The sequence below is a fragment of the Leptonotus elevatus genome, chromosome 20 (genome assembly GCF_054856555.1).
Source record: "Leptonotus elevatus isolate MCC_2025b chromosome 20, RoL_Lele_1.0, whole genome shotgun sequence".
Classification (NCBI taxonomy): domain Eukaryota; kingdom Metazoa; phylum Chordata; class Actinopteri; order Syngnathiformes; family Syngnathidae; genus Leptonotus; species Leptonotus elevatus.
The window spans coordinates 11,290,627-11,316,662 of record NC_141258.1 but is presented as its reverse complement, the minus strand read 5'-3'; the positions used below and the strand labels follow the sequence as shown (position 1 = coordinate 11,316,662).

At 37.4% G+C, this 26,036-nt stretch overlaps 2 protein-coding genes across 2 annotated transcripts in view; one reads left to right on the top strand and one right to left on the bottom strand.

The window, feature by feature from the left end:
• Positions 1 to 26,036, bottom strand: part of rab26 (RAB26, member RAS oncogene family) — a 55,322-nt gene that overhangs the window by 11,299 nt on the left and 17,987 nt on the right. Inside the window, exons 3-5 of the mRNA XM_086063721.1 lie at positions 22,616 to 22,657; positions 20,820 to 20,886; positions 13,012 to 13,064 (exon numbers count right to left, since the gene is read on the bottom strand). Coding sequence (XP_085919847.1) covers positions 13,012 to 13,064; positions 20,820 to 20,886; positions 22,616 to 22,657 — 162 coding nt within the window. The remainder of the gene's footprint in view (positions 1 to 13,011; positions 13,065 to 20,819; positions 20,887 to 22,615; positions 22,658 to 26,036) is intronic.
• LOC147157066 (uncharacterized) lies at positions 3,083 to 6,285 on the top strand. The gene is made up of 2 exons (XM_086063719.1): positions 3,083 to 3,131; positions 4,506 to 6,285. Exon 2 carries the CDS (start codon positions 4,540 to 4,542, stop codon positions 5,503 to 5,505), a length of 966 nt encoding a protein of 321 aa, XP_085919845.1. The 5' UTR covers positions 3,083 to 3,131; positions 4,506 to 4,539; the 3' UTR covers positions 5,506 to 6,285.

The window sequence follows — 26,036 nt, the reverse complement described above, 5'->3', positions numbered from 1 at the left end:
CCTGTCGAAAAAACCTGCCAATTACTCAGACGGTCTAGAAAAAGCATGCTAGCAAGTGGGCGGATTACACGAAAGTGGCAGAAGGAACGCAGCTTCTAAAATTGTGATCAAGCTTCAAAACCATCACACAGAAAGAGAGTCGGTGCTGCGTGTGCGAACAGAAGTAGACGACACGTGTGCATGAAGCTCACATGTGATGGACTGTGACTGCTGTCGAGGTCAAAACGAGTTTTATTCTCATTGACAAGCCAGGGAGATGCAAACGATGTATTTTTAGGTGCTCGATGAGAATCAAAAAGCTTCGGGGCCAGACAGCGATCCAATTATAGACGGTGTTTGCAACAACAGTCACCTGACAATGTCTGATAATGCCATATTGTAATTTGCAGGGTCATTACTGTCGCATTTCAAAGAAAAACCCGCTTCGTGTCAGGTTGCAGAATTGGGCTGTTCACCAAAGAGAAGCTCCGCTGTAGATGGAGAGCAAAACCCCTTGGGAAGCATAACATAGAAAAAAAAAATCATAGTGTGAAATGCTATTGAATATGGGCATTAAATAATTGAACAATATGAAATTGAACTTGGGACTAAAATATGTTCCAACTGGCTATAGTTGACTTTTAAGAATTTTTGACATGATATTTAATTGTATTGAATAATGTGGAATAATACTGTAAGCTGTCATTGATGCTGATTGGGATTTTTTTTTTAATGTGAAAACTTTATGTGAAACGACATTGAATATAATGGATGTTAAATCTGGACAATGATTATTATATTAAAGTGAAATAGTCATCTTGTACATATCTCTACATGATAGATAATTGTATTAAATAATGTGGAATAATACTGAAAGCTGTCATTGAAGATGAATGCATATTTTATGGGTTTAATTTACATTTATGTGATTAGGTAATGCATTTTATGATATAATATTTAGTATATGCATATCATTTAGTGTCTTGTGTAATTGGACACACTTGCAATGTACATTCAGAGTTGGGATTCGAGCCCCTGACCCCTTAGTCACTGAATAATACACTTTACCAACTGCGTCGGAAAATTGAGTGTATGTCCCATTGAAAATGAATGGGGACATTTTTCATGCAAATTATTAACTCATTCACTGCCATTTACGCCTATAAACGTAAAAAATAATTATATATATATCTATATATATATATAATTAATATTTCTATTAGTTTAAAAAAATCCCCCTTTTGTTAACAAGAGTATGAAAACCTGGACATTTTTAAAAAATCTATTTTTTAAGAATTTTTTTTTAATTTAGGAGTGTCATAGCATGACTTCAATAGTATATATCACACATTTTACATCTGTTCTAAATGTACAATAATATTTTTCTAGGTTTTCATACTCTTGTTAACAAAAGTGGAAAAAAATGTTAAACTAATAGAAATAGTTCAAATGAATTTTTGACGTCTATAGCCGTCAATGGCAGTGAATGAGTTAAATTGCGGGGAAAACCGTAATTATGTGAGTTAAGGAAAATGATAGCCCCGCAGGCATGAATTTTTGGAGCATGTTGAAATTGGAATGGTGTAAATCGGATATTTTATGTGGGAGTTGAAATGGGACAAAAAAGTGGAATAAAAATAATAAACAATCAGAATAACATGTGTGAATGCTTTCAGCAGGAAATGACAGGCAGGACAACTAAATGCTCCTCCACTAGACCTGTGTGTCCTTCATTTTTCAAAAATATATTAGTAAAGCATACTGAACTAGCATTTAAAATGAGATTTAAATGGAGATGTTTATAACATGTTCATGGAGAGAGAGAAAAAACATTCCACCATTCTTGGATTTAAAAATATAGATATGTCAGTCCCTTGTAATATTTGTTTTCACAGTCATAAAGGGTGGATAGTCATCCAAAGGAACTACACCAGACTTGTTTTCATTGATTTTAGCCATCTGGAAATGAAGATGCCAGGCAAGTAAATCAAATCACTGGATATGAGACTTCCGTCTTGTGAGTGAGCTGTAAAGATCAAAATACAACTTCGCTTCACCCACCATTTGTCATTTGTTACTTTGTAATACGATCTAGCATTTGCTACAACACACTCTACTAGTTAAACCAGCTCGCAGAAATTTAAATCGCTGGTACTTCAAAAATACATTATACCTCATTCTTAAAGAAAACATCTGTTTACAACTACACAAAGTGCAATTTTTGCAGAAATTGTGTGGGAATGCTAAAAAAGCTGAATGCTAAGATTTGAATGCATGTGCTTATGAAGTAATTTGAAAGATAAATGATGTGAAAAAATTTTTTTTTTTTACTTGTAGTTAAATAAGAAATTAATCAAAAGAAAACTTGAACTGCAATCTGTCTAAGGTGGGATATAATCATTTCAGAGAAATTAGAATCCATTTCCTGATATGATAGTCAGTTGGTATCGAACCATCGAATGTACTAAAATGTGGTCCAAGTAGGGTTTGAACCCAGGTTCTCCGCCTTGGACATATTCACAATGTAGAGTCGGAGGTGGGATTCAAACCTGCAACCTCCTGGTTACTGGACAATGCACTTTACAAACTACGCCACCAAGCAGTATCAGACACCTGGCAATGATGATCAGTTGTATGTATGAAAGTGGGCGTGGCAAGTGGAACGTCTGTCCCATTGAAAATGAATGGGGGAAAGTTGATATTTAATATTAAATTGTGCAAATACTATAAGTAATGTGGAATCAGACGATATATACCCCGGGAGGCGTGAATTTTTGTGTAAATCGGAAGTATTACGTGGGAGTTTGGAGTGTGGAGTATAAAAATCACAATAACATATGTGGGAATTCTTATGGCTAAATGGAACTGAATCCTGATGCCAAAAGATTATATAATCACAAAGTGCTATCTAAATAAAACCCTAACCCCATAACTTTAGATGAATGCCTGACACGTTCTAAATGTTTAACTTCCCTTTAATGCCCCCCAAATCTGCGTGCATTTGAGAGCGTGTGTGAAGAAACAATTTGAGGAAGTTGTGATTCGGGTTGGACTTTGGTCTCTGGGTGGGGAACTTTCACAAATATCAAGAGGGTGATGAAAAGCTTTAGTATGTGCAGATTATCCGAGGTCACATCGACACAGGACTGCAGGTAAACAAGGTTGTATATGACATTTGCTTTTCGTCGCAATGTGGCTGTTGTGATGTCGAGAGTGGTCGGAAGAATATGCGCAATGCGAATTCACATGTATAACGGGACGTGTGGTGTGCCACAGGGTTCAACCCTGGGGCCTCTGCTGTTTTCATTGTATCTGCTGCTGCTGGCTTCCACTTTAAGAAAACAGGGATGGTTGTCTAAAAATATAGAGTTGAGTTGAGTGATGGGAGTCAGCATCCTAACTGTGTGATTAGCAATGCCAAGTTGAGCAATTTTAATGGTAATTAATTGCATGACTTCAATAGATTAACTCACGATTATCTGTTCTAAATGTACAATAAAATGTACAGTAAAAATACTCTTGTTAACAATGTTAAACTAATAAAAATGTGGCTGCATCTTTTAGTCTTTGATACAGTAATTTCATAATAATTCATAACATTTAGTTAAAGTTAAAAAGATGTACCGTACTGTAAAAAAAACAAGTGTGATATTGATTTGTGTTGAGGTCATTTTTCTGCCACTAGACGGCATAATTGCATTTGTAAGACGGTGACAGCTCAGTGTATATTTCTTTTCATATTAAAAGCTGTCTAATCTTCAACATGAAGTAACTTGTGAAATTCTGCACATTTTTTAAATTGTGAAATATTACTTGACCTCAGTCGACACAAATATATGCATTATTATTAAATTTATTCATGCTCAATTTTGGGGCGGTCATTAACTCATTCACTGCCATTGACGGCTATAGACGTCAAAAATTCATTTGATCTACTTCTATTAGTATTATTTTTTCCCACTTTTGTTAACAAGAGTATGAAAACCTAGAACATGTGTTATTGTACATTTAGAACAGATATAAAATTTGTGATTAATCGTGGGTTAACTAGTGAAGTCATGCAATTAATTACGATTAAAAATGTTAATCACCTGACGCCTCAAATTTTTCATTTAATTTTTTTATCGCGTCAGGCGGTTACATTTTTTTTATTGTAATTAATCGCATAGCTTCAATAGTTAACTTACGATAAATCACACATTTTACATCTGTTTAAAATGTACAATAATTATTTTCTTTCTAGGTTTTCATACTCTTGTTAACAAAAGTGGAATAAATGTTAAACTAATAGAAATAGTTTAAATGATTTTTTGACGTCTATAGCCGTCAATGGCAGTGAATGAGTTAATCGTGTGTTTAAAAATAAATAAAAAAACTACACTTTTTAAGCTTACAATTGTCCTTTATTATTGCCGCGTTTGTTGTGAAACATAAACGAGTTGTGAAAGATTACTCAACCGCTTGAAAAGTGTCTACAGTTCCTCTTTGCAAACTTCCCTTCTCACTTTCTCTTTTCCCTCCAAAAGATTGTGCGTGACCACCTAAACGAACTCAGAAAAGATGAATAAATGCTCCACTGCTAATAATGACGCAGGCTGTCCAGCCAAGTCCATCTTGAGTGAAAATCAAAAGAAGCATGCCCCGCAGCCTAAAGAGAGACTTGGTCCAGTCAAAGCAACCAAACAGGAAGCCAAACAGCAATCGGGCGGCCCACCCTCCACCTCCAGCTCTCATCGACGCCGCTGGTCCACCGATTGTTGCCACGACAACAGCTCCCCTGTCATTACAGTCAAGAAAAGCCAGAGGGAACCACAACCTCCCCAGCGGGGCGTCTCCCTTCTTCGACGCCAAACTCCATCTCGTTGTCCGAGGCAACGCCACTCCAGTCCAATTACCGGGATCGGCTCCACGACTCATCCATCGACGCCCTCGTCTTCTTCTGTCCAGACATCCGTCATAACGGGACATGACCCTCTGGGTTGGAAGCTCCGTCCCAAATCCAGAAGCTCCTCCAATCAGGTTCACGCTAAGAGATTGTCGCTCCCCGTCAGCGTTCCTGATCCCGATTTTCTTCGATCTAACACATCGCCGACAACTCCGCTCGACCCCGTACGTAAAACCAGCAAAAGTAAAGCATCCCGTCGCCACCACTCGGACTCCTTAGCCTTCCTCAGACCCGTGCCCGCGGTGACCCTCGAGGAGCTCCGTGGCGTGCGGCTCCGCTCGGCCAAACCGGACGACGTTTCCCGCGAAGCGTCCGGCGAAAAGAAGGCCGGCCCTCAGCCGCACAAAAAGCCACCAGCCGTTCCAGAAAAAAGTCTTCTGGCAATAAAAATAGCGCAACTCATTGCTCATTCGTGGCAGCAGCAAATGTGTGCCGCCCGTAACATTGAGCGCGAGGAAATTATTTACAGTGTGATAAAGCCAAAAGCTAAAACGCAACAGGCTGAGAAGCACTGCAGCCTGTATGCCAAAATAAATGGTATGCATTTGCAAAGTGATGAATCATCGCCAACGTACAAATAACACATTGCTCACTGGAAGGTTAGAGAAATTTGTTCACATAGTTTAAAAAGGAGCCAGCAAAAGTTCAACATTATTCCTTTTCTGATTTCTGATCATTTAGTGATGGAACTTAATCGAGGCTCAAACTGTTGCTCTTTAAAGCTGCCCCTCATTATTATTTTATCATTTCACAAATGTTTTTTGCTTTGTACATGGCATGCTACAAGTCTCTACCCTTGGTTACTTCTGTAAATATCTTTGTCTCACGATTCAATTCCGATTTTTAGGTCAGCGATTTAACTCGGAATCGATTTTCGATTAAAATTGATTGGATTGACAATGATTTTTGCTTCAATTTAGAGATGTGCAAGGAATCGTCATCATCTAATACGGTCTGACTCGCTAATGCTAATTAGCGCGCTACTCGCGGCATTTTTATCACTCAAAAGAACCGCTATTCAATACAAAATGCTTCAGGAATGTATACAGAGAATCATCTTAACATTACTCACCGGCATATGCTCTTCCTACGCTGCAAAAAAAATAAATTTTTTGGGCATAACTTGATCGTGACTTTTTTTTTTAAGTGGCCAAATCGGGTACAACATAAGCCGCGCTCCCAGTTAAGGCACACACAAAGGGCAAGATATTATAAAATAATTTAAATAAAATCGATTTTAAGACATTTAAAATCGATCCTGAACTGTACTAAATGGGAATCGCGATTCTTATGAGGATAAAAAATATGATATTCTGGTTAATATTGTGTTAGTGGAATATGAGTTAAGCAGCAAAATCCAACCATTTTTATCCATCTCCGGGGGCGGCCATTTTGCCACTTGCTGTCGACTGAAGATGACATCAATGTTGCTCAAGTCTCATGTAACAACCAATCACAGCGCATCTTCAGAAAACAGGTGAGCTCTGATTGGTTGTTGCCTGAGCCCTGAGCAACTGTGATGTCATCTTCAGTCGACAACAAGTGACAAAATGGCCGCCCCCTGAAATCAACTGGATTTTGCCGCATAACTCATATTCCACAAATATAATATGAATCAGAATGTCATGTTTAGACTGGTGCGCTCACATAGAACATATTATTGTCAAGAAATATTAAAGGTTGACTTCCACTTTAATGTTAAGCTTCTTCTTTTTTCTTCCATTGACTGTTGTGTGAAATCATTGGTCATTGAAATAAAGATGTTATGCTATACTCTTGTGACATTTGTAAACAGAATAAAAGCCATAATTGTGTTGTTGTTACGACTTTCTGCTTGTACCATCAAGGAGTCACCAGCTAACAATGCAACAAAATGGTAATGATACTTTTTTGGGGGTCCAAAATTTTTGATAAAAAGACCCCAAAAAATTCTTGATTTTGTAGATGTTTTTTTTTTTTTAATGAAGGCATTCTTACATTTCACCATATTTAATATCTAATGTTAGAAATGTATGTAAAATGTATATAACATAATAAGCGGTCTGGCATTTAATTTCCTGTTTCCTGCGCAGTCGAAGCAGTAGAGCTAAATAAGAGCTTAGTTGCCTTATAACTCATAATTTACCTCATCGAGATGTCATTCTTAAACTTAATTCTTAAAAATAAACACATGTTCTGTGCTCATATCCAGCAGTTAGTCCGTACAGTCGTGCGTTAGCTAGCCACGTTAGCCCGCTAGCATTCACTTTCCTTATGAGCAAGTCGTCGTTAGCTGTTTTTATACTGGAGAGTCAGCTAACATCGTAACGCGATTGTTGCTCCTTGCAAAGCTGCTGTGGGAATTTATGTTCAAATATACGTGGGCTTTTCACTAATGCAGTTTCCCTCCAACATTAGGCATTATCATATGACATGGTAAAGCATAGTTGGATTAGTTTGCTTCTAACTCTTGAGGATATCAAAAGGTGCATATTTTCTTGCTGGGGTGCCTATTATTACCTGAACTCATTTGAATTTATGCAAATATGTGGTAATATAAAAAAAATAAAAATAAAAGTCTTGTCAAATTTAATTTGGGGAAAAAAGTTTGGAAGGATTCAGGTTTATAAATCTGGGTTTGGCCCACTGAGATGAGCGGGGGTCTCTTGGGTACAGAACTGCTGTGCAGTCTGGAAGCAATGCTGCAGGCAGGGAAATGGTGGGATGGCAGTTGTCAGGCATACGCCAAGAAATGCTGAAACCCCAACCGTACACTGCACACAAGTCTGAAACCGCCACTTCTAAATATAGCCTCCCCTTGTTCTTTTCGTCTGATATGCAAATTTTGGGGGGAGAACAAAGTTGCGCTTGCATATAAAGTTGATTTGGATATTTTGTTCTGCATATTCACTGAATGAGAGTTTGGGCATAAGATTAAATTGATGTTTAACTGTGGTGATGTAGCTTTACAGGTGGACTTCAATATAACAAAAGTTTTGTTGTTAAAATTGTAATCGACAAGTAATTGATTATCAAACTAATCGAGTAATTGTTTGGAGCCTTTTTTTTTTGATTGTCCAAATCCTCTGATTTCAGCATATCAACAGTAATTGTTCACTGTTTTCTGTAAGTCTTGATGAAATAAGACTGATTATCTTCTGTGTCATTTGCAAACATTTGTTTTTACTTTGGAAAATAGTCAATTCCTCTTTTTTTCTTTTTTTTTATAACTGTACAAATACAAAGTATGAAATAAACACTAATCACTAGTTAATAAACAGTAATCAGGGAAAATTATTTTTGGAATAAATGAATCCAATTAGTCGATTAATCGGTTGAATAATCGATAGATTAATCGAGTCTAAAAATATTTGATGGTGACAGCACTACAAAGCTGAAAGCTGAATGCTAAGCTGAATGCTCATGAAGTAAATTGAAAGATAAATTATGTGAAAATTACAAAAGTATTAACTGTAGTTGAAAGATTCATTTAAAAAAGCACTTGATATTTACTGTTAAAGTGTGCGAATACTGTAAGTAATGTGGAATCATACGATTATGTGAAAAAAAAAGTGAGGAGAATAAAATGCTCAGCATGAGAAAATAAAAATGTCAGTCATCTTGAAATGTAGATGGAGGGAATAAACAAATATTTTTACAGACTACAGGATGAAACTTAATAACATTTTATATACACGCATAGAACTGAACAGGATTTTTGCATCTTTGATCTATTTCTTGGCAAAAGCAATGACCTTGAAGAGCAAAGCATCTGCCAATCAGCTGCGCTCTTTTGCACAACTCAAGGCCTTTTTTTCCTGCTCTGCCTAAATTGGAAAAACAACAACACTTTTATTGAATACTACAAAAAGCAAGAGCAGCGATTCCAACACAAACATCACAAACCTTTGTTATATACACACAATCGAAGTAATCACTCACTCCATTTTTCAATTTGCATCATGCAAAAAATATCTAAAAGTCTGATGTTTGTTTATTGTTTTTGAATGACAAAGCCTGCGTGCAGTGACAAGGGTGCCAATAAAACACTTGAAGGAGGGGCGCGTTAGTGCAAACCTGAGACTCACTCACGTGATGTCACTACAACAGCTGTGCGGCGCTGATAAGAAGCTCAATAATGGATGCAGCGAAGACTCGCGCAGTGAAGAAGCAATCGGAAAATTATATTTGGAATTGGGGAGCGACCAATTCATAATAACACAAATGTCTAATCACATGACGATCTATTGGATGTGCCAGTTTATCATGGTCCGATCAAAAAATGTACATGATGAAGAAACGACTGGATTGAAAGGGGGGGGGGGGGTATAGGAGGGGGGCATCCGCATGCAATTTGAAGCTAAAAACTAGGGGTGGGAATCTTTGAATGTCTCGCGATTCGATTCCGATTTTTGGGCCTGCGATTCGATTCAGAATCGATTTTCGATTAAGAAAGATTTTTGATTCAAAATGATTTGATTGACAATAATTTTTGCTTCAATCTTTAGATGTGCAAGGAATTGTAAAGATCTACTCCAGTCTGACTCGCTAATGCTAATTAGCGCGCTACTCGCGGCACTTTTATCATTGAAAAGAACGGCTCCACGCTGAAAAAAAAAACTTTCATTAGAATAACTTGATTGTGACTTTTTCCTTTTACTCTCCAATGTGGCTACAACTTAACAGTGTATTAGACCGCGTGGAACCACACTGCCCCTCAGTGGCCAAACCGGGTACAACATGAACAGCACTCCCAATAAAGGCACACACAGACAGTATAAAATAATTTAAATAAAATCGATTTTGGGACATTTAAAATCGATTCTGAATGGTACTAAATGAGAATCACGATCGATTTTTGGGCACATCACTCCTAAAAACCTTCACAGAAAAACATTACTTCATTTCACAAATGTATCAAATTGCTTATTTGTAAAGGAAAACGCCATGTAGAAATGTAACTAAAGCAAAATCTTCCTTCGTCTTTATATCTTTCGGAAATGAATGGTATTGCCGTTACCATGGTGACACTTAAGCAATATTGGTAGAAGAGCAAAGTAGGATCAAGTAAATCTACTTCAAGATCATTTATCGTGTGTGATAAACACTAGACAGAAAGCAGAAAAGCTCTTGTATCAAATCCGGCCACTTTATTGACTAATGAGAATAAAAGCTGTTGAGTTACGAAATCACTGAATGTTGATTCTCTATTTCCCTCCAAATACTCAGCGGCCTTCACCCCGAGATTTGGCTGCTAATGGAACCACACTGTGGGAGATGGTCCTAAAATAGTGGGACGCATTAGCCCATGCAATTATGGAGGAACATTGACATGAATAACAGATCTTTACTTGGCCAGCCCTCATTCACAACAACTTTAACAATGTTTATTATGGGAAGGAAGAAGACAATAAAAAACACCTTTAACAAGGTATGTTAATAAGAAGAAACGGAGAATGCAATTCGATTTAATTTGATTAAGGGAAGACTATGTACCAGAAGTTGTGCAAAGTAGTCAGACTCACATTCACATCAGGAAGACTATCGCCACGTGATGTCACAGTTTAGATGTTTTTTTTGTGGGTTTTTTAGCTGTGCAGATATCTCACACTTGGGCGGCAATTAAGGATGTGAAAAAGTGACGTGTTAAGTCAGGCCCATCTACTGCTTGAATCCCCTTCAACATTACACTTTCATCTTTAATGTTAAGATTTAGGTGCTAGTTCGTGCCGTGAGTTCGGTAAGTGGGGGGGAAAAACAATTTAAAGGGGAGCATAGTATGGATCTGGAGGGGGAAAAAACTACACATTGCAACACAATAATGACCTACATACAACACATTTTGAAGATTATATATACATAATAAGAAAGAAATCATTTTGTTTGTGTATCTTCATATCATCATAGAAATATTCACTTGGAAAAAAGAAAAAGAAAAAGAAAATACAATCTGTTTTTCTGACTAATGTTTTGGGGGGGAGAGCTTTGTATTTTGTGTATTTTTTTCCCGCTTTTTCTGAATATTTTTTCTGTTTTAGAAATATTCCCCAAAACTAGAAAAAATATATTTTTTAAAACAAGACGAAAAATTACTCAGAAAAACTGAAAAAAATATTCAAAAAACAGCGCATCTTCTGTTTTTCGGAGTATTTTTTTAGTTAATTGTTTTACTCCAAGTAACTTGTTGCAGACTCGCAACACTTTCCCGCATGCAATACGCTTCCGTAGAAACATAACTGTTAGCTTACTAAAATCATGCCGATCGATTGACATGTTTGCATTCTTACATGCTCCATAAAACGATAAACCTAGCTTACATTACACTCTAAAAAGAGAATTGTTTCATTTGTTAACACACGATTGAGAACATTAAACTTAATATATTCACTTTGGATTCATTTAATGTGTTACCAATTGAAACAATTTTATTAAGTTGGTCAACGATTCAATTTGTAAATTTAAACAACAATTCACTTTTTAGAGTGTAGAATGATAGTATGCAGTAAAAAAAAAAGAAGAAGCATAAAACATTACCAATACTGTGTGTGTGTTATTGATTATGATACATGCCTTACCTTAACTGAGCCAGTAAGTCATATAGTTGAAGGTACATTGGAGGTATGTGGGAATACTTTACTAAGAAGCAAGTCATTATCCTTTGGCATCAAAAATTACAAAAAATGGACCAGAGGAAGGTTAAAAGTCTTTAGACCATTAGCGAGTCCGCAACAAGTCACTTGGAGTTCAGAGGTTAAAAATAAAATACTCCCAAAAATGGAAGCTGGTCTGGTGCTCTGTTTTTCAGAATATATTTTTTCCTGTTTTTTTTTAACCCTTTTTTTCCCCGAATGACAGAAAAAATATTCCGTGAAACAGAAAGAAAAAAACCCAGAACATTTAAAAAAATTATACAAAAAAAACAAGGGTCCCCCATATAATTAGACAGTGAATGCAACACGCTTCCGTAGTTGCTAAAAGCAAAAAAAATAAAAAAAAATAAAAAAATTTATATATATATATTGCCAGATTGACAAAAAACATATTGGCAGATTACGCTAATCAGGATTGATTAAATTGACAATATTATGATACAGCTCTGCGTCCCATCCGAATGATGGCAGTCAAGCACACGCCACACAAACAACTGCACTCGACTCCAGATGTGCTGTAAGTGCACCAGGCTTCCCAGATGCTTCTAATCCTTGATCACACTGCTAGAGATAACTCCATTTTGTGCTCATTAAAGGCACGGTAATTCACCCAAATGGATGAGGGGAGCGGTACCAAATGGGGCAGGAGAGGGAAAATGGCATTCCGACAACAAAGAAAAGAGTCCATTTGGGACGGAAAGTACCTCTAATTTACATGCATCATCATTTGTTTCACATTGGATTACAATACTGCGAAAGATGCATATTTTTGCATAAATGAGCTATTTGTAAGATATTACCTTGTATGGTATACAGTACACCAAACTATGGAAGCTAAAAAAAAAAAAGGCTATAGACGTCATAAATTCATTTTAACTATTTCTACTAGTTTAACATTTTTTTTTTCCACTTCAGTTAACAAGAGTATGAAAACCTAGAAACAAATTTTTTTGTACATTTAAAACAAACATAAAATGTGTGATTAATCGTGATTTAACTCGTGAAGTCATGCGATTAATTACGATAAAAAAATAATAATCACCTGACACCCCTAATTTTTAATAATCTTTTCTTTTTATAAATAAATTTAAAAAATAATTGTAATTATTATTATGTAAAGATTATAAAAAATTAAAATTTCAAAATTAGGGGCGTCAGGCGATTACCATTTTTAATTGTAATTAATCGCATGACTTCACTAGTTAACTCACGATTAATCACAAATTGTATATATGTTCTAATACAATAAAAAAATTCTAGGTTTTCATATTTTTGTTAACAAAAATGGGAAAAATGTTAAACTAATAGAAATAGATCAAATTAATTTTTGACGTCTATAGCCGTCAATGGCAGTGAAAGACTTAAATGATGTCTGTGTATGTCACAAACGTGCTTGTGTAATCTTATTAACAGATGACAACATGAGTGGAATCAAAATAAGAGTGACGTTTTCCTTACCCGAATGTTATCGAACGAAGCTTTGTTAGTGACATCATAGAGAAGGAGGAGAGCTGTAACGACAAAACAACAAGGCACGCCTTATGACGCAAGTGCAGTAACTTCAAACGTGTATTAACGTAAACACACTTCAGGATAATTATGCATCTACAAAAGCACCGTGCTGCTCTGCAGGATCACAAACCCCAGGATGTGTATTATAAAGCTCTGCCAAATACGGAATCATAACACCGACATGGGCAAACGTTGCTCATTTTCTCTGCTGGATCAGCCGTCATCTGGAAGAATTAGTCTGAGCAATTACGTGCATGGTGTCGCTCCCCGCTTTAGACTTTTCCTCTTGTACTTACATTTCCAGTCATTCCATCTTGAGCAATGAACACCGTCACTTTTATATTGCCTCTTGGAGGACTTCATGTTGAATGCTTATAAAATCACATGCTCAATATAGTTTTCGGGCTTTTCTGGGTAAATCCTTTTGAGGCTTCCAGTCCTACATGTGTCCATATTAGATGTGTCATATTTGCCCCATTAACTTACTGCAAGTGGGACTAAGTTCACGCCTCACATTCACCCATTCACATGCGCGCTAATAGATTCGCAGAAACATATCAGAATCAGCTTTAATGGCAAACGTATGTGAAACATACGAAGAATTTGTCTTCACAGCACAACCCATACAAATAACAAAAATAACAATGACCAACAGAGGGAGACAGAACGGGAAGCCTGGCAGGTTGCTACCATGTTTTTTAGATTAAAAAAAAAAATATATATATATAACATGAGGGAGGCATGGGTGGTAACAAGAAAACGTTTCTCCTTGAAAGGGGGAGCACAGCATTAACCTGGAAAAACAATAGGCAGCAAAAATAATGTACTGTATGTAATATTTAATTTTTAATCAGATGGCCGTCAATAACTCTCGCATAGATTTTTTTTTTTAATCTACTGTATGATTATAAAAGATGTTAGATACATTACTAGGTGTTCATTCGAACATTAAAAAGGATTGTAGATGTGGATTTGGTGAATAGTATATCATAAACGTATAAATATCGTAAAGGAACAGTGTGTACAATTTTGCGCCATCTAGTGGCTTATAAAGCGCTTTCTATACCATATGGTACTGAAATTATTTTTTTTAAATCCACTATAAATTTCAATAATATGCACAAAAAAAAAAGTTATATCACATCAACATGCATTTTTTTAGTAGGTCTAGTCATTTCTAATTATATTACATAGGTCGTAATGCACCTTACAGGAAGTTAACAGGTTTTGGCCCATCTTTCTGCTAAGCCATCTCGTGGGGAACTAATAATTAATTAATTTATTTATTTTTTACATAATATGCAGGAAATATGTTCTATCATATCAACGTACATTTTTTTTAAATATAATCAAGCTCTATTAATCCCCAATTTTATTAAATAGGTTGTGGCGCACCTTACATGCATCGCCGCCATCTTTCGGCTAAGGAGAAAAACTTCGTAGTTAGCCTCAGCTAGTCTCGGACCCAAAAGGTCGAACGCCGCTTACCTTCCGCAGCTGGGGCTTGCAGCTGTTTTTTAATGAGTCTCGTCTCTCTGCTTTGCTCCTTTTAGCTTTTGCTAGCTTCGCCCGCTAGACAGTAGCCACTATTATTAGCCGCTCCAGCGAATTCTTGCTAGCCACTCTTGCTAGCCACTCACGCTATCTCCTGCTCGCCAGGTTGCTCACTCGCTCGTTGACTCCAAATAATAATTGGCGGTAAGTTTGCTTAGTGTGGTCTCTCTGAGGCACCGTGGTGTGTGTGCTTCATAATGGTTGCATTCTATTAGTTCACCACAAGATGGCACTAAATTCTACACTTTGTATCTTGAACAACAGTCACTAACAGACAAGGAGAAAATTGCTGCTTTCTGCTTTCTCAGCCCTTTATCTTTGCGTATCAGGGAAAGTTAGTTCAGCATCAGACAACAATCACAGTAGATGCTTTAGTTTCACTGCGGGTGTTCACAATATTATGCACATACGGGACTTTATAGTATGAGCCACTAAGTTAGCACATTGAAATGCCAACATGACGTGATAATTCCCAAATTAATTATTGTTTCCATTTAGGGAAGAAATGAACCTGAACACATCTCAGAGTAGAGGCAGGTAACATGAAAACCCGCATAAGGTGGCAATTTTTCCACATCCGGGGTCATTTCTGTGGTGAAAATGTTGACTCTCTAAGAGAGATAAGATAACAGTAGACCTTGGAAAAGCAGTAAGTCTCTTATGTCATCACAGCGTAACTGCACAAGGCTGAAGGCAATTTGGAGCAGCGGAGGAAGCCCGGTTGTGAAATACGAATACATAAACACACGTTTAATCTTTCGCGCCGACTTAATTTGCTGTTATGTTGCGCCAGACATTTGCTTTGCATTCATGTAGTGGATGTTGATTGCATCGCACAATCAGTTGCTGAGCAAGTTGCGAAGAAGTCGAGCCGTGATGGACACAAGGGGAGGGGCTGTGATCCATAAACGACAGTTGCCATCCATCACATCTCTGAGATGATCATCTTCATCAATAAATCGCCAGCTGACCTTGGGTATTGCTATTCCCTTGAAAGTAAACCAATTGACCTGGGCCTGAAATACGCTGGAGGCTTCATTTTTACAAATCAAAAGTTTGTATTAAAATTAAGTTGTTGACTGTATTTGTAGCTGCCACTATAAATCAAGTATGTGTGCAACCAGTTTTTTATTTTTAATCCTACTCTTTTCCTTTCAGCTCTGTAGTACGATGGTGTATAAGGGCCATGTATAAATATATATATTTTTAGAGGGCGGGGCAATATTGTGAGAAAAGAAAAATCTCAAATTTTTATAAAGTTGCAAATTCCATCCATCCATTTTCTTAACCGCTTGTCCTCACAAGGGTCGCGGGGGGTGCTGGAGCCTATCCCAGTTGGCTTCGGGCAGTAGGCGGGGTTAAAGTTGCAAATTCAATTTTTAAATGATACAGTGGCAAATTTGCGAGAGAAAAAATTCAGAAACGTACGAGAAATACACGTAGTGTCCGGTTTTCAAATAAGGAAATAGTAATGGCTTTAACCATATCATTTTAAGCATTCGCTCTTTGAAGCGTTGGGTACGGACAGCGAAGGTCCACACCCTCAGGATCAAGCATTTAAGTTAGTTTGTTAAAACGTATATTTACTTGTACATTTATGTTTCCATTAATTATTATTTACACATTCATACATTTTAGTATATTTTTGTACAAGTAACTAAGTTGATGTGTCGAATCTGCTGCTCTCCGTCATTCACTTGCATTTACCTAAAGTATGCTAGCTTCTGATTGGTTAGTGTTTAGTCAGCTGATAGGGGATCAGGAAGTGTTGTCGCTCTCGCTGCCGTGTATGACGAGTGAAGTTTAAATTAAGAATGAAACCGTCTCCATCCTGCCTTTTCAATTTATAAACAGTATCTCATTAACCACCACCTCACATGAGATTATAGCTACGCTACGTGTATTTATATTAGTTTTTTCTCGCGAATCTGCCACTTTATAAAGTTTTTTTTTTCTTGGAATATTGACCCCACCCTCTAAAAAAAATACAATAATTATACATGGCCCTAATACGTCGTCGGACTGTAGCACTTCAAGCTTCTAAAGTGATGGTTTTGTATGCAAAAGTTAGTTTCCCTTCAAGGATTAGAAAAAAAGAGCTCTTCTTACACAGTAGGTCTTTCTGTCACATCACTTTCCCCACATATTTTTCCCTTTCTAGTCCACCAAATTACTTGACTTCCCCATTGAGTATGCGCTCCCTCTTTTTTTTTTTGCAACCGCAGCGGTTTTGCTTCATGCTGTGGAAATGGAAGCATGCCAGCTCCACGCAGCGACAGGCAAGATGCTGTTTGGTTCCGGACACAGCTGGACCTCTCCCGCTTGGCAACATCCTCTGCATCAAATGAGCCTGGCAGATTGCGCCGGGCTCACAGCAACAAGCCAAATCGCCGCACAGGTTGTTTGCATCGTTAAATTGCGAGTTGAACAAATGCAACGGATATAGTATTGTAACAATGTGGTATATTCTGAAACCATATGGGGAAATGTGTTCACTCTGACTGTGTCTGAGCGCCAGCAAATGTGAATATTTCCTTCTAAGATAAGAAAATGTGCAGCCAGCTAAACCATATATACAGTGAAGTGGAACCACTGAAGCCGAATGCTCCTTAAATCTCGAAATGTCGACCGCCTCCTGAGTTTCCACAATGCAGAGAGGAAAAAGCCTAAATCAGTGCAACTTTCGGCATTACAGAGCTCTAATATATCTTTCCCATTTCAAAACAACAACAGGACCTTTATTTATGCGCCTCTGCGGGTTCACTAACAGAAAGTTTCCGACAAGCACTCAGGACCATTTTTTTCCCCCAGTTTGTGCGTCAGTCCCATTGGAAAGTCGACTTCCACACATTTCATTTACGTCCGCAAATCACGGAACAGGGAGTTTGTATGATTCCCAATTAGTTACGAATGTCATTGACAACAGTGAAAAAAGATTAAATGAGAACGATAAAGCTCAGTTTAAATTTAAAAATGTCTGGATGTGCGGATTGCTCCTGCTCCACTTTCACTTTTGAAGGGCAGCATGTTTTATTTATCCCGTATGAAAAGAAATGCAATAATGGTTGTTTAATCAGAACACTGTGCTATGGACTAAATTCATGTTTGGAAGTCCTTCAATAAAAAAAGGAGGAGAAAGAGAAAGGAGAAGAAAAAGAATATAGATAGACCAATACGGTATACCGATTATTAATTGTCAAGGAGGCCGATATTTCGAGCCCATATTCACTTTCACTAAAGGTAAAATATTGCCGTCCCCAATTTTTTTTTAAATCCCACTATTAACAATTATGATTGCCAAAATGTCTTAAGAATATATTTATTTATTGAACAACTTTTCAGATCTGCACAATTGAACCAACAGACATCGTTGTTTTAAAATTCAAACAAAAAGTTCACGGAACTCCCAGATTCATCAGCATGCCTTAAAAAGGTCAGTAAAAACTATTGTTTTCTACAATAAATAAAGATGACCAAAATTTCAAAATACATTAAATGTAAATGTTTTACTTATCTTGGTTTTAATTAAAAACTAACGACGACGACAAAAAAACAAACAGTTCCCAGGATCAGTAGCATCGGCAATAAAATTAACAGAAGATATCGATGGTTGTTCGTTTATGTGTGCCCCACGATTGGCTGGCAACCAAGTTCAGGGTGTACCCCGCCTACTTCCTGAAGCAAACTGGGATGGGCTCCAGCATCCCCGCGACCCTTGTGAGGAATAAGCAGTTAAGAAAATTGGTGGATGGATGGATATAAATAGTTCTGATCTATTACCAATCAACAATCGGTCAAACCTTGAAGGAGGAAGGAGGAAGAAGAACAACAACACCCCATTACAATGAATGCAGTTATTAGGGTGGGGCTGGAGCCCTGAAATTGACTCACTCCTTGCAGGTGATTATCATAATCGGCACCAAAAAAAACAACAACAAAAACCACAGCTAGCTGGTGTCAAGTGTCCTTGTCTGAAGCCAGTAAAAAGAAAACGGCATAGGTCGAAGCCTTGCTCAAGAGCACATTGACAGAGGCTGGCAAGCAGACTAGGATCTCTCCAACAACTAATTGCCATTTTCAAATGGATGATGATTCATTTGTTGCGCAATCATTCATTCTTAGTGGCTTCAATGTTCTTGTGACTGGCCTTTCGTGGCATTTTCGTTAATAGTTATTTGCATAATGATAGAGGAGCTGCCTAATGGCAAAAAAAAAAAAACTAATTGAAAGAAAAGTTAACAACAACAGTGGGTACACCGCAACAAAAACTTGCAAGGTCTAAAAAACTCGTCATGTGCCCTTGAGCATCAATTACAGCTTGACAACGACGTCTCATGCTGTTCACAAGTTGACTCATTGTCTGCTGAGGCATGGCGTCCCACTCTTCTTGAAGTGGAGCCCTCAGGTTATTCAGGTTCTGGAGTTTCCAGCCTCCATACCGTTATACGGTAACTCAATCAATAGGATTCAGGTATGGAGAAAGTGCAGGTCATTCCATTTGAAGTTACACCAGTCTCCAACAACCGTTCCCTGATGATGCCACCTCCATGAGCTGGAACATTGTCGTATAGTACGATTAAAAATCGATTTTAAATGTCCCCAAATCGATTTTATTTAAATAATTTTATACTGTCTTGCCTTTGTGTGTGCCTTTATTTGGAGTGCTGTTCATGTTGTACCCAATTTGGCCACTGAGGGGCAGTGTGGTTCCACGCGGCTAATACACTGTTAAGTTGTAGCCCCATTAGAGAGTAGAAGGAAAACATCACGATCATGTTATTCCAATAAAAGTTGTTTTTTTGCAGTGTGGAACTGTTCTTTTAAATGATAAAAGTGCCGCGAGTAGCGCGCTTATTAGCATTAGCGAGTCAGACTGGAGTAGATCATTAAAATGTCTTGCACATCTATAGATTGAAACAAAAATCATTGTCAATCAAATCATTTTGAAGCAAAAATCGGCTCTAATCGAAAATCTATTCCGAATCGAATCGCAGGCCCAAAAATCGGAATTGAATCAAATTGATAGATAGATAGATGCATGCGTTCCTGGTTCTGACTAGCGTAGAGGTTATCCATCCATCCATCCATCCATCCATTTTCTGTACCGCTTGTCCTCACAAGGGTCGCGGGGGTTGCTGGAGCCTATCCCAGCTGGCTTCGGGCAGTAGGCGGGGTACACCCTGAACTGGTTGCCAGCCAATCGCAGGGCACACAGAGACGAACAACCATACTCACAATCACACCTATGGACAATTTGGAGTGTCCAATTCACCTGCCATGCATGTTTTTGGAAAGTGGGAGGAAACCGGAGTACCCGGAGAAAACCCACGCAAGCACGGGGAGAACATTCAAACTCCACCCAGGAAGGCCGAAGCCCGGACTTGATCTCACAACCTTTGCACTGGGAGGCGGATGTGCTAACCAGTCAGCCACCGTGCCGCCCGTAGAGGTTATATTGTGATATTATTGTTGAAGAAAACATCTTACCCATTTACTACGTTTGTGTTGTGTAAACATACCCTAACCTCTCAAATCTGGGGCTGAATGAAAAATGGCTTTAGATTCAAGATTTGCTTACTTCCACGCTTTAAGGTTCGCATATGAACCAAAGTGCTCTCACTCGAGAAGTTTTACATTTCAAGGTCGCGTCAATGCTGAGTTATCTCACCAGAATCGACGCTTTCGGTGTCGGGCGTGTTTGGGTTGCAAACTCTTGCGCAGTAATGCCTGTCAGACGGAATGAACTTTTGCTTAAAAGTCAGTAACAGGCTGACGATTCGAAAGAGCGGTTCGAGTCTCCCTTGTTGCCTTGTTAAACATCTGCTAGCAAATTGCTGTATAGAACCGACAGATCCGTTTAACGATGGACAACGGGCCTGTCCCGGCCCACACAAACTTTGATAACGTTACGTCATCGTTACTTCTTGCACTCACTGGGTTTTATTGGAGATGAGACTGACACACACGCACAGTCACAAAACACATTTGGGAAGACGTGATTGACATGGAGACTCGTTTAGAGCCTTGAGGGAATATTCACACGCGCCTGTTTAATCTTACATGACTGAACAATCACAAGAGGAGAGGGGGTCCAACAGAGACCCATCATCATGTTTGTCGGATATATCGCTTTAGTAGAGTAGAAATAAGACAGACAGAAGTCAAATGTAAAAAATAAAAAAAATAAAAAGTTGTCTTACCATGAGCATCGCGGTAGTATGCGTGTGTGACACTTCGGAATCGCTCCTGACCAGCTGTGTCCCAAATCTACAAAAGAAGAGAACAAGTAGCATCATGCTAACTGCATGTAACTACATATTGAACAGTATCGGATTTCTGTGCAATCGTTGTCAAGTGCTTTCAAAATGAGTTTTGATGATTATTACGCTGACACATTAAGTACATCACACTAAAGCTTTCTAACTCCATTTAACATAATAAAATCCATGTCATTTTCTTGGAAATAGATCCCGCGATATGAGCTGCAATATTCCGATGAACGGGCTGACTGGCTGAATGAAGGGGCGAGATGAATAGAGTGAGAATTTGGGCAGACTTCATCTAATTCATCATCTGCCTGTTTGCGTCTCCTGCTGATTTCGCCTCACGTTTGATAGTTGTTGAAAATTGATTGGTAACGATGGATGAAAGACTCATTAAGTTGCCGGCAAGTAGTGATGGACAAATGAAGCTTCATGAAAGCTTCATGAAGCACTTGTTATATTGTCTGACTCTTCTCGATGGGCACTTGGTTTAAAGACTAAGTGGAAATGTAATCAAAAACGTAAAAAAAATAAAAAGTGCTTTAAGAAGCTTCATGAAGCTTCATTTTCCCATCACCACTGGCAAGGATCTTTTAACCTAATGCAACCAAATAAGATGTATCAATAAAGTAAAACATCACAGAATGCTGCAAAAGATGATACCAGTCACGGGTGTCTAAAATTAGACCAAGGAAGATCTCAAAGTGTCGTTATAGAAAATTTAAAGGAATGTCTTGAAAATAGAAAATGTGCTGCAAAACAAATGAGCTACAAATGGGCAGAAACTGGAGTCAATGGGTCCATTTCACAAAGCAGGTTTAGTGAGAACCCTGAGTATGTTAACCCTGAAATGTGGGAAACTCTGTGTTTTTCGTTTCAGAAAGTGAGCTAACTGAAACCAGAGAGAGAGAGAGAGAGAGAGAGAGAGAGAGAGAGAGAGAGGTAACTATATATAGCCTGTTTCATAAAAAGAGCTAACTTAAGCTCTTGGTCAGTTACCATAGTAACAGGACTCGATGAACCTAACCTGGCCAGTACCGGTTTTCTCCACCTCTTTTCAGCCACACACGACATTTGATTTCCTCATTCATTCAGTCAGCTGGCAAGTTTTGGCGTAACATAGTTCTGCCGTCCGTTATTAAAATGAATAAATAAATAACAGTCAATTGTTGACCAATTTAATAAAATTGCTTCAGTTGGTAACACACGATTGAATTAAATTAATCCAAAGTGAATATATTAAGTTTTAGTTTATCAAACAATATATTCACTTTGGATGAACTTAATTAAAGTGAATATATTAAGTTTACCATGGTGACTCGTGAAACTACTTTGCGTTGATCAAACTAACTCAAATCAGCTATCCTGGAAGCGAAAACGCAGAGTTTCCCATCTCAGGGTAGGTCAACTCCCAGTTCAGGGTTAGACTCAGAGTTTGTTGAACCTGCTTAGTGAAATGGACCCAATGTCTGTGACCAAAATAGGAAATGAGATTTCAATTCAAAAGGAGATTACGTCGCCAATAAATGCACAGGGTTCAATTGAAAGGTTTGACGATGACATCATTTTTCAACAGAGCAAAAACCGTCAAATGCTTTCTTTGAGAAATGTGCATTATTTCGTGCCTATAGCGCAATGCTAGCGCAAGTGCAGTAACTGTGCGCATGGGTGGAGTTTTCTCGACTAGAGAAAAACAATTGCATTTAAATGGAGTGAATGGGTTTTTATCTTACCTGCAGTTTGACCTTCACAGCATCGATGCTCATCACCTTATTCTGCAACACACACACACACACACACACACAATATATCCTTTTAAAATCTAATTTCAGACAAAAATAAAGCAATAGATGATAGATTGAAATACACATTTGTTCATAAATTTAAATTGCTACTGAAAGCAGACAGCACAAGCAGACGCCGACCGGCGCTTTTAGTTCGTCTGAAAGCAAACAAACATGTCTACATAAAACAGCGAAGGCAACCAAAGACATTTCCTTGCTTTTAAACTCGAGCATCCAATTTTGCATCCCAAAATCCTGCAAAGGTCAAGCACGTGCCTTTTGTAGTCACCGTTTAATTACCTGACATGAAACAGGGATTCATGTTGCTTCCTTTAATTCAATATCTGAAGAAATATGCGGAGAAGTCTGTAAGTAATTATGATGAAATCAATGGACATAGTCAAAGACATTTCTCATCAGACGACTTTTCGATTTTGTGCTGCTTGTGTACAAAAGCACAATAATATTACTACAGTAGGCTTTATGATGCAGGTATTCCCCCTAGTGGGCATTTTTTTTCATGACCATTAAAATTTGCCACATAACTTAAGCAAGTGCAAAATATATATAGTAGGGGGGTCAAAATTTGTATGTTAATTTAAAGTTCCTTTAATGACACTAATTGTTTTAACGCGTTTAATTAATGACCGCCCCTTACTTGGAAAGCCTGTACATGTCAAAATTTTGCAGTAATAAATTCAATAATAATGCGTATATTTGTGGAGACTGTGGTCAAGTTGTATTTTACAATTTTAAAAATGCGCAGAATGTCACAAGTTACTTAAATAGCTCTTAATATGAACAGAAAAATGCACTGGGCTGTCACCAATGTCTTACAAATGCAATTATGCCATCTAGTGGCAGCAAAATGACCTTAACACAAATCAATATCACACTCGTTTTTTATAGTACAGTACATCTTTTTAATTTTAACTCAATTATATAAATTATGAAATAACTGTATCAATGTCTAAAAGATGCAGGCATATTTCTATTATTTCAATTTTTTTTTTACACTTTTATGTTAACAAGAGTATGACAACTTAAAAATATTTTATTGTAGATTTAGAACTGATATAAAATTTGCGATTAATCGTGAGTTAGTTATTGAAGTCATGCAATTAATTACGGTTTAAAAAATTAATTGCCTGACACCCCTAATATATAGATATAGGTATCTATACATATTTTATAGATGTTAGGCCTGGGTATCGATTCTAATTTCCTCAACCAATTTGATTTTGATTCACAAGAGTTCAGTTCGATTCGATTTAGATTTTTTCTCTCCGATTCAATTCACTTCACTTCACTTCACTTTAATCCGATATTAATTAATTATGTAACATCAATTCCTTTAAACATAAAAAATCCACAAACATTAAATTCCAAAGTAACTGGTTAAATTATTTATTTATCAATAACACAAATAATCACTTAGGTGTTACACAAACGTTAACATTAGCAAGGATGAGAAGAAAATATTTGCATAAATCTATTTCAATCATTTTAAATATAAATAAATTTAAAAAAAGATTCAGAATTGTTTTTTTAAATTTCTGCCTTTAAAATTCTACTTTCTTTGTGATCTATTCAAATAATTGATTCATAGTTTTATGAGTCAATATCACCCTCGAAAAGGAAAATCGATTCGATATTGATTATTCAATTTTTTTTAAACCCAGCCCTAATAGATATCTATAGCTTAACACATCTGTATAAGCCCTTTAACTATTTAAACATTGAACTGCTCTGCAAGGTGATTGCATTGCATTGCACATTTGATCTGGAAACACAATGCGTGCTTTTGCACGGGCAAATACAAAGCAAAGTGTGTTTGTTTAGAGAGAACAATCTGCAGAGTGATGAAGCAGTTAAACGAGAATGGATGAGTGTGAAGCACTGGCCTTGAGACAATAAAGGTAGCCTCATTCCTGCCTAATGTGGCTTAGTGATACCGGTGAATATGCATCAGGACTTTTGAATGGGTCACAGCGGAAAACTTTTAACGGCACAGTGTAATAATCCTGCTGGTTTAAAATTCACTTCCTGTAGTGAAGATTTAAGAAACTTCTTCTGGGGCACGAATCACATTTTGATGTGCCGAGAGTCAATGTAAAAGAATGTCGCTGCCTTGTATGCACAATGCTACGCTTGAGCAGATTTAGCGATCTGACTGACTTGTGCTTGGGGGGGCACTTTATGATGAAGTCCTGTGGGTGTTCGTCTGACTGCTTTGTCAGGTGAAGTTGTGCTTGTTGCTGTAGGTGCTGGTAAAAAAAAGGACGTTTAAAAAGTGTCATGATGGAGAAAATTGCTAAAATAATCGTTTTCAGGGATGGGAGCCAATGGCAGAATTCAGAGATTACGACTGAAATTAAACAGAGTTAATAAACATTAATGAGAATAGAATCAAGGTCCATTGTGTTTTTGGCACGTTTTATGTACAGCCTGTTGTAAAACTGCACATAAAGAAAGAGATGAGGTTATAAATCAAGATAAAAAGGTACGCATTTTACATTGTGGCTTTGAATACTTAAGTTATGAAATGTGGCTGCCGGGGACAGCCACAAGAATTCTTCCTTGGCCACTATTAAACGGTCATGCTCTCACATGAATCGATGCGAAAAAGGCGCTTTTTATATTCTAAAGTCACACTGAATGATTTTACAATAGTAGCTTAAAGAGAGAAAAATAGGCTACTCAGCAATTTTAATATTCTAAAAATCAACACTGATTTTATTAAACTTTTTTTCCCCACCAATTTTGAATTAACGCACATATTAGTAACAAACAAAAAAAAGCAATTCTTACACAATCCAATGTAGACCATCCTTTGACAAAGACAGATGTCTTCTATTGCTGTTCCCGGGATCAAAAGTTCAGAAAAAAAAAGGAAAGTAATTTCCTCATTGGCCTTGGGTTCAACTGAAACTCTATAACGTCAGTGCCCACTTAGTCTCGCTGTCAAACTAAGGAGAGCCTGACTCCATGGGCTTAATAGAAAATCAATAGAATCCTGGTGGTCACCCACATTCACACGCTGGGTCACTGATTTTGATAAGGGGCAGACTTCTTTTTATCTGGTCCAAAACAAAAATCCATAGTAGCTTCTAACCATGCAAGTACAAATCACACAGCAGTTCAACAATTGTATGCATCGAACATAATGCCGTCTTATTAGGTAAGTAAAATACACTGGGGAATTATTTTTTTTGGTCAGCTCAGTTAGATTTTTACGCTTATTAAAACTAAAATTGGTATGATGATTCCAAAATTGCAGTCCATTTTTTTCTAACACGAATTAAATTTCTCCACAGCTTACCCTCCAAATAAGCACATTCCACCAATTAGTTGTAGAAAGAAGATTTTG

Excerpts from the sequence above, each read along its gene's own strand:
- LOC147157066 (XM_086063719.1), top strand. The coding sequence starts at position 4,540 with ATGAATAAATGCTCCACTGCTAATAATGACGCAGGCTGTCCAGCCAAG.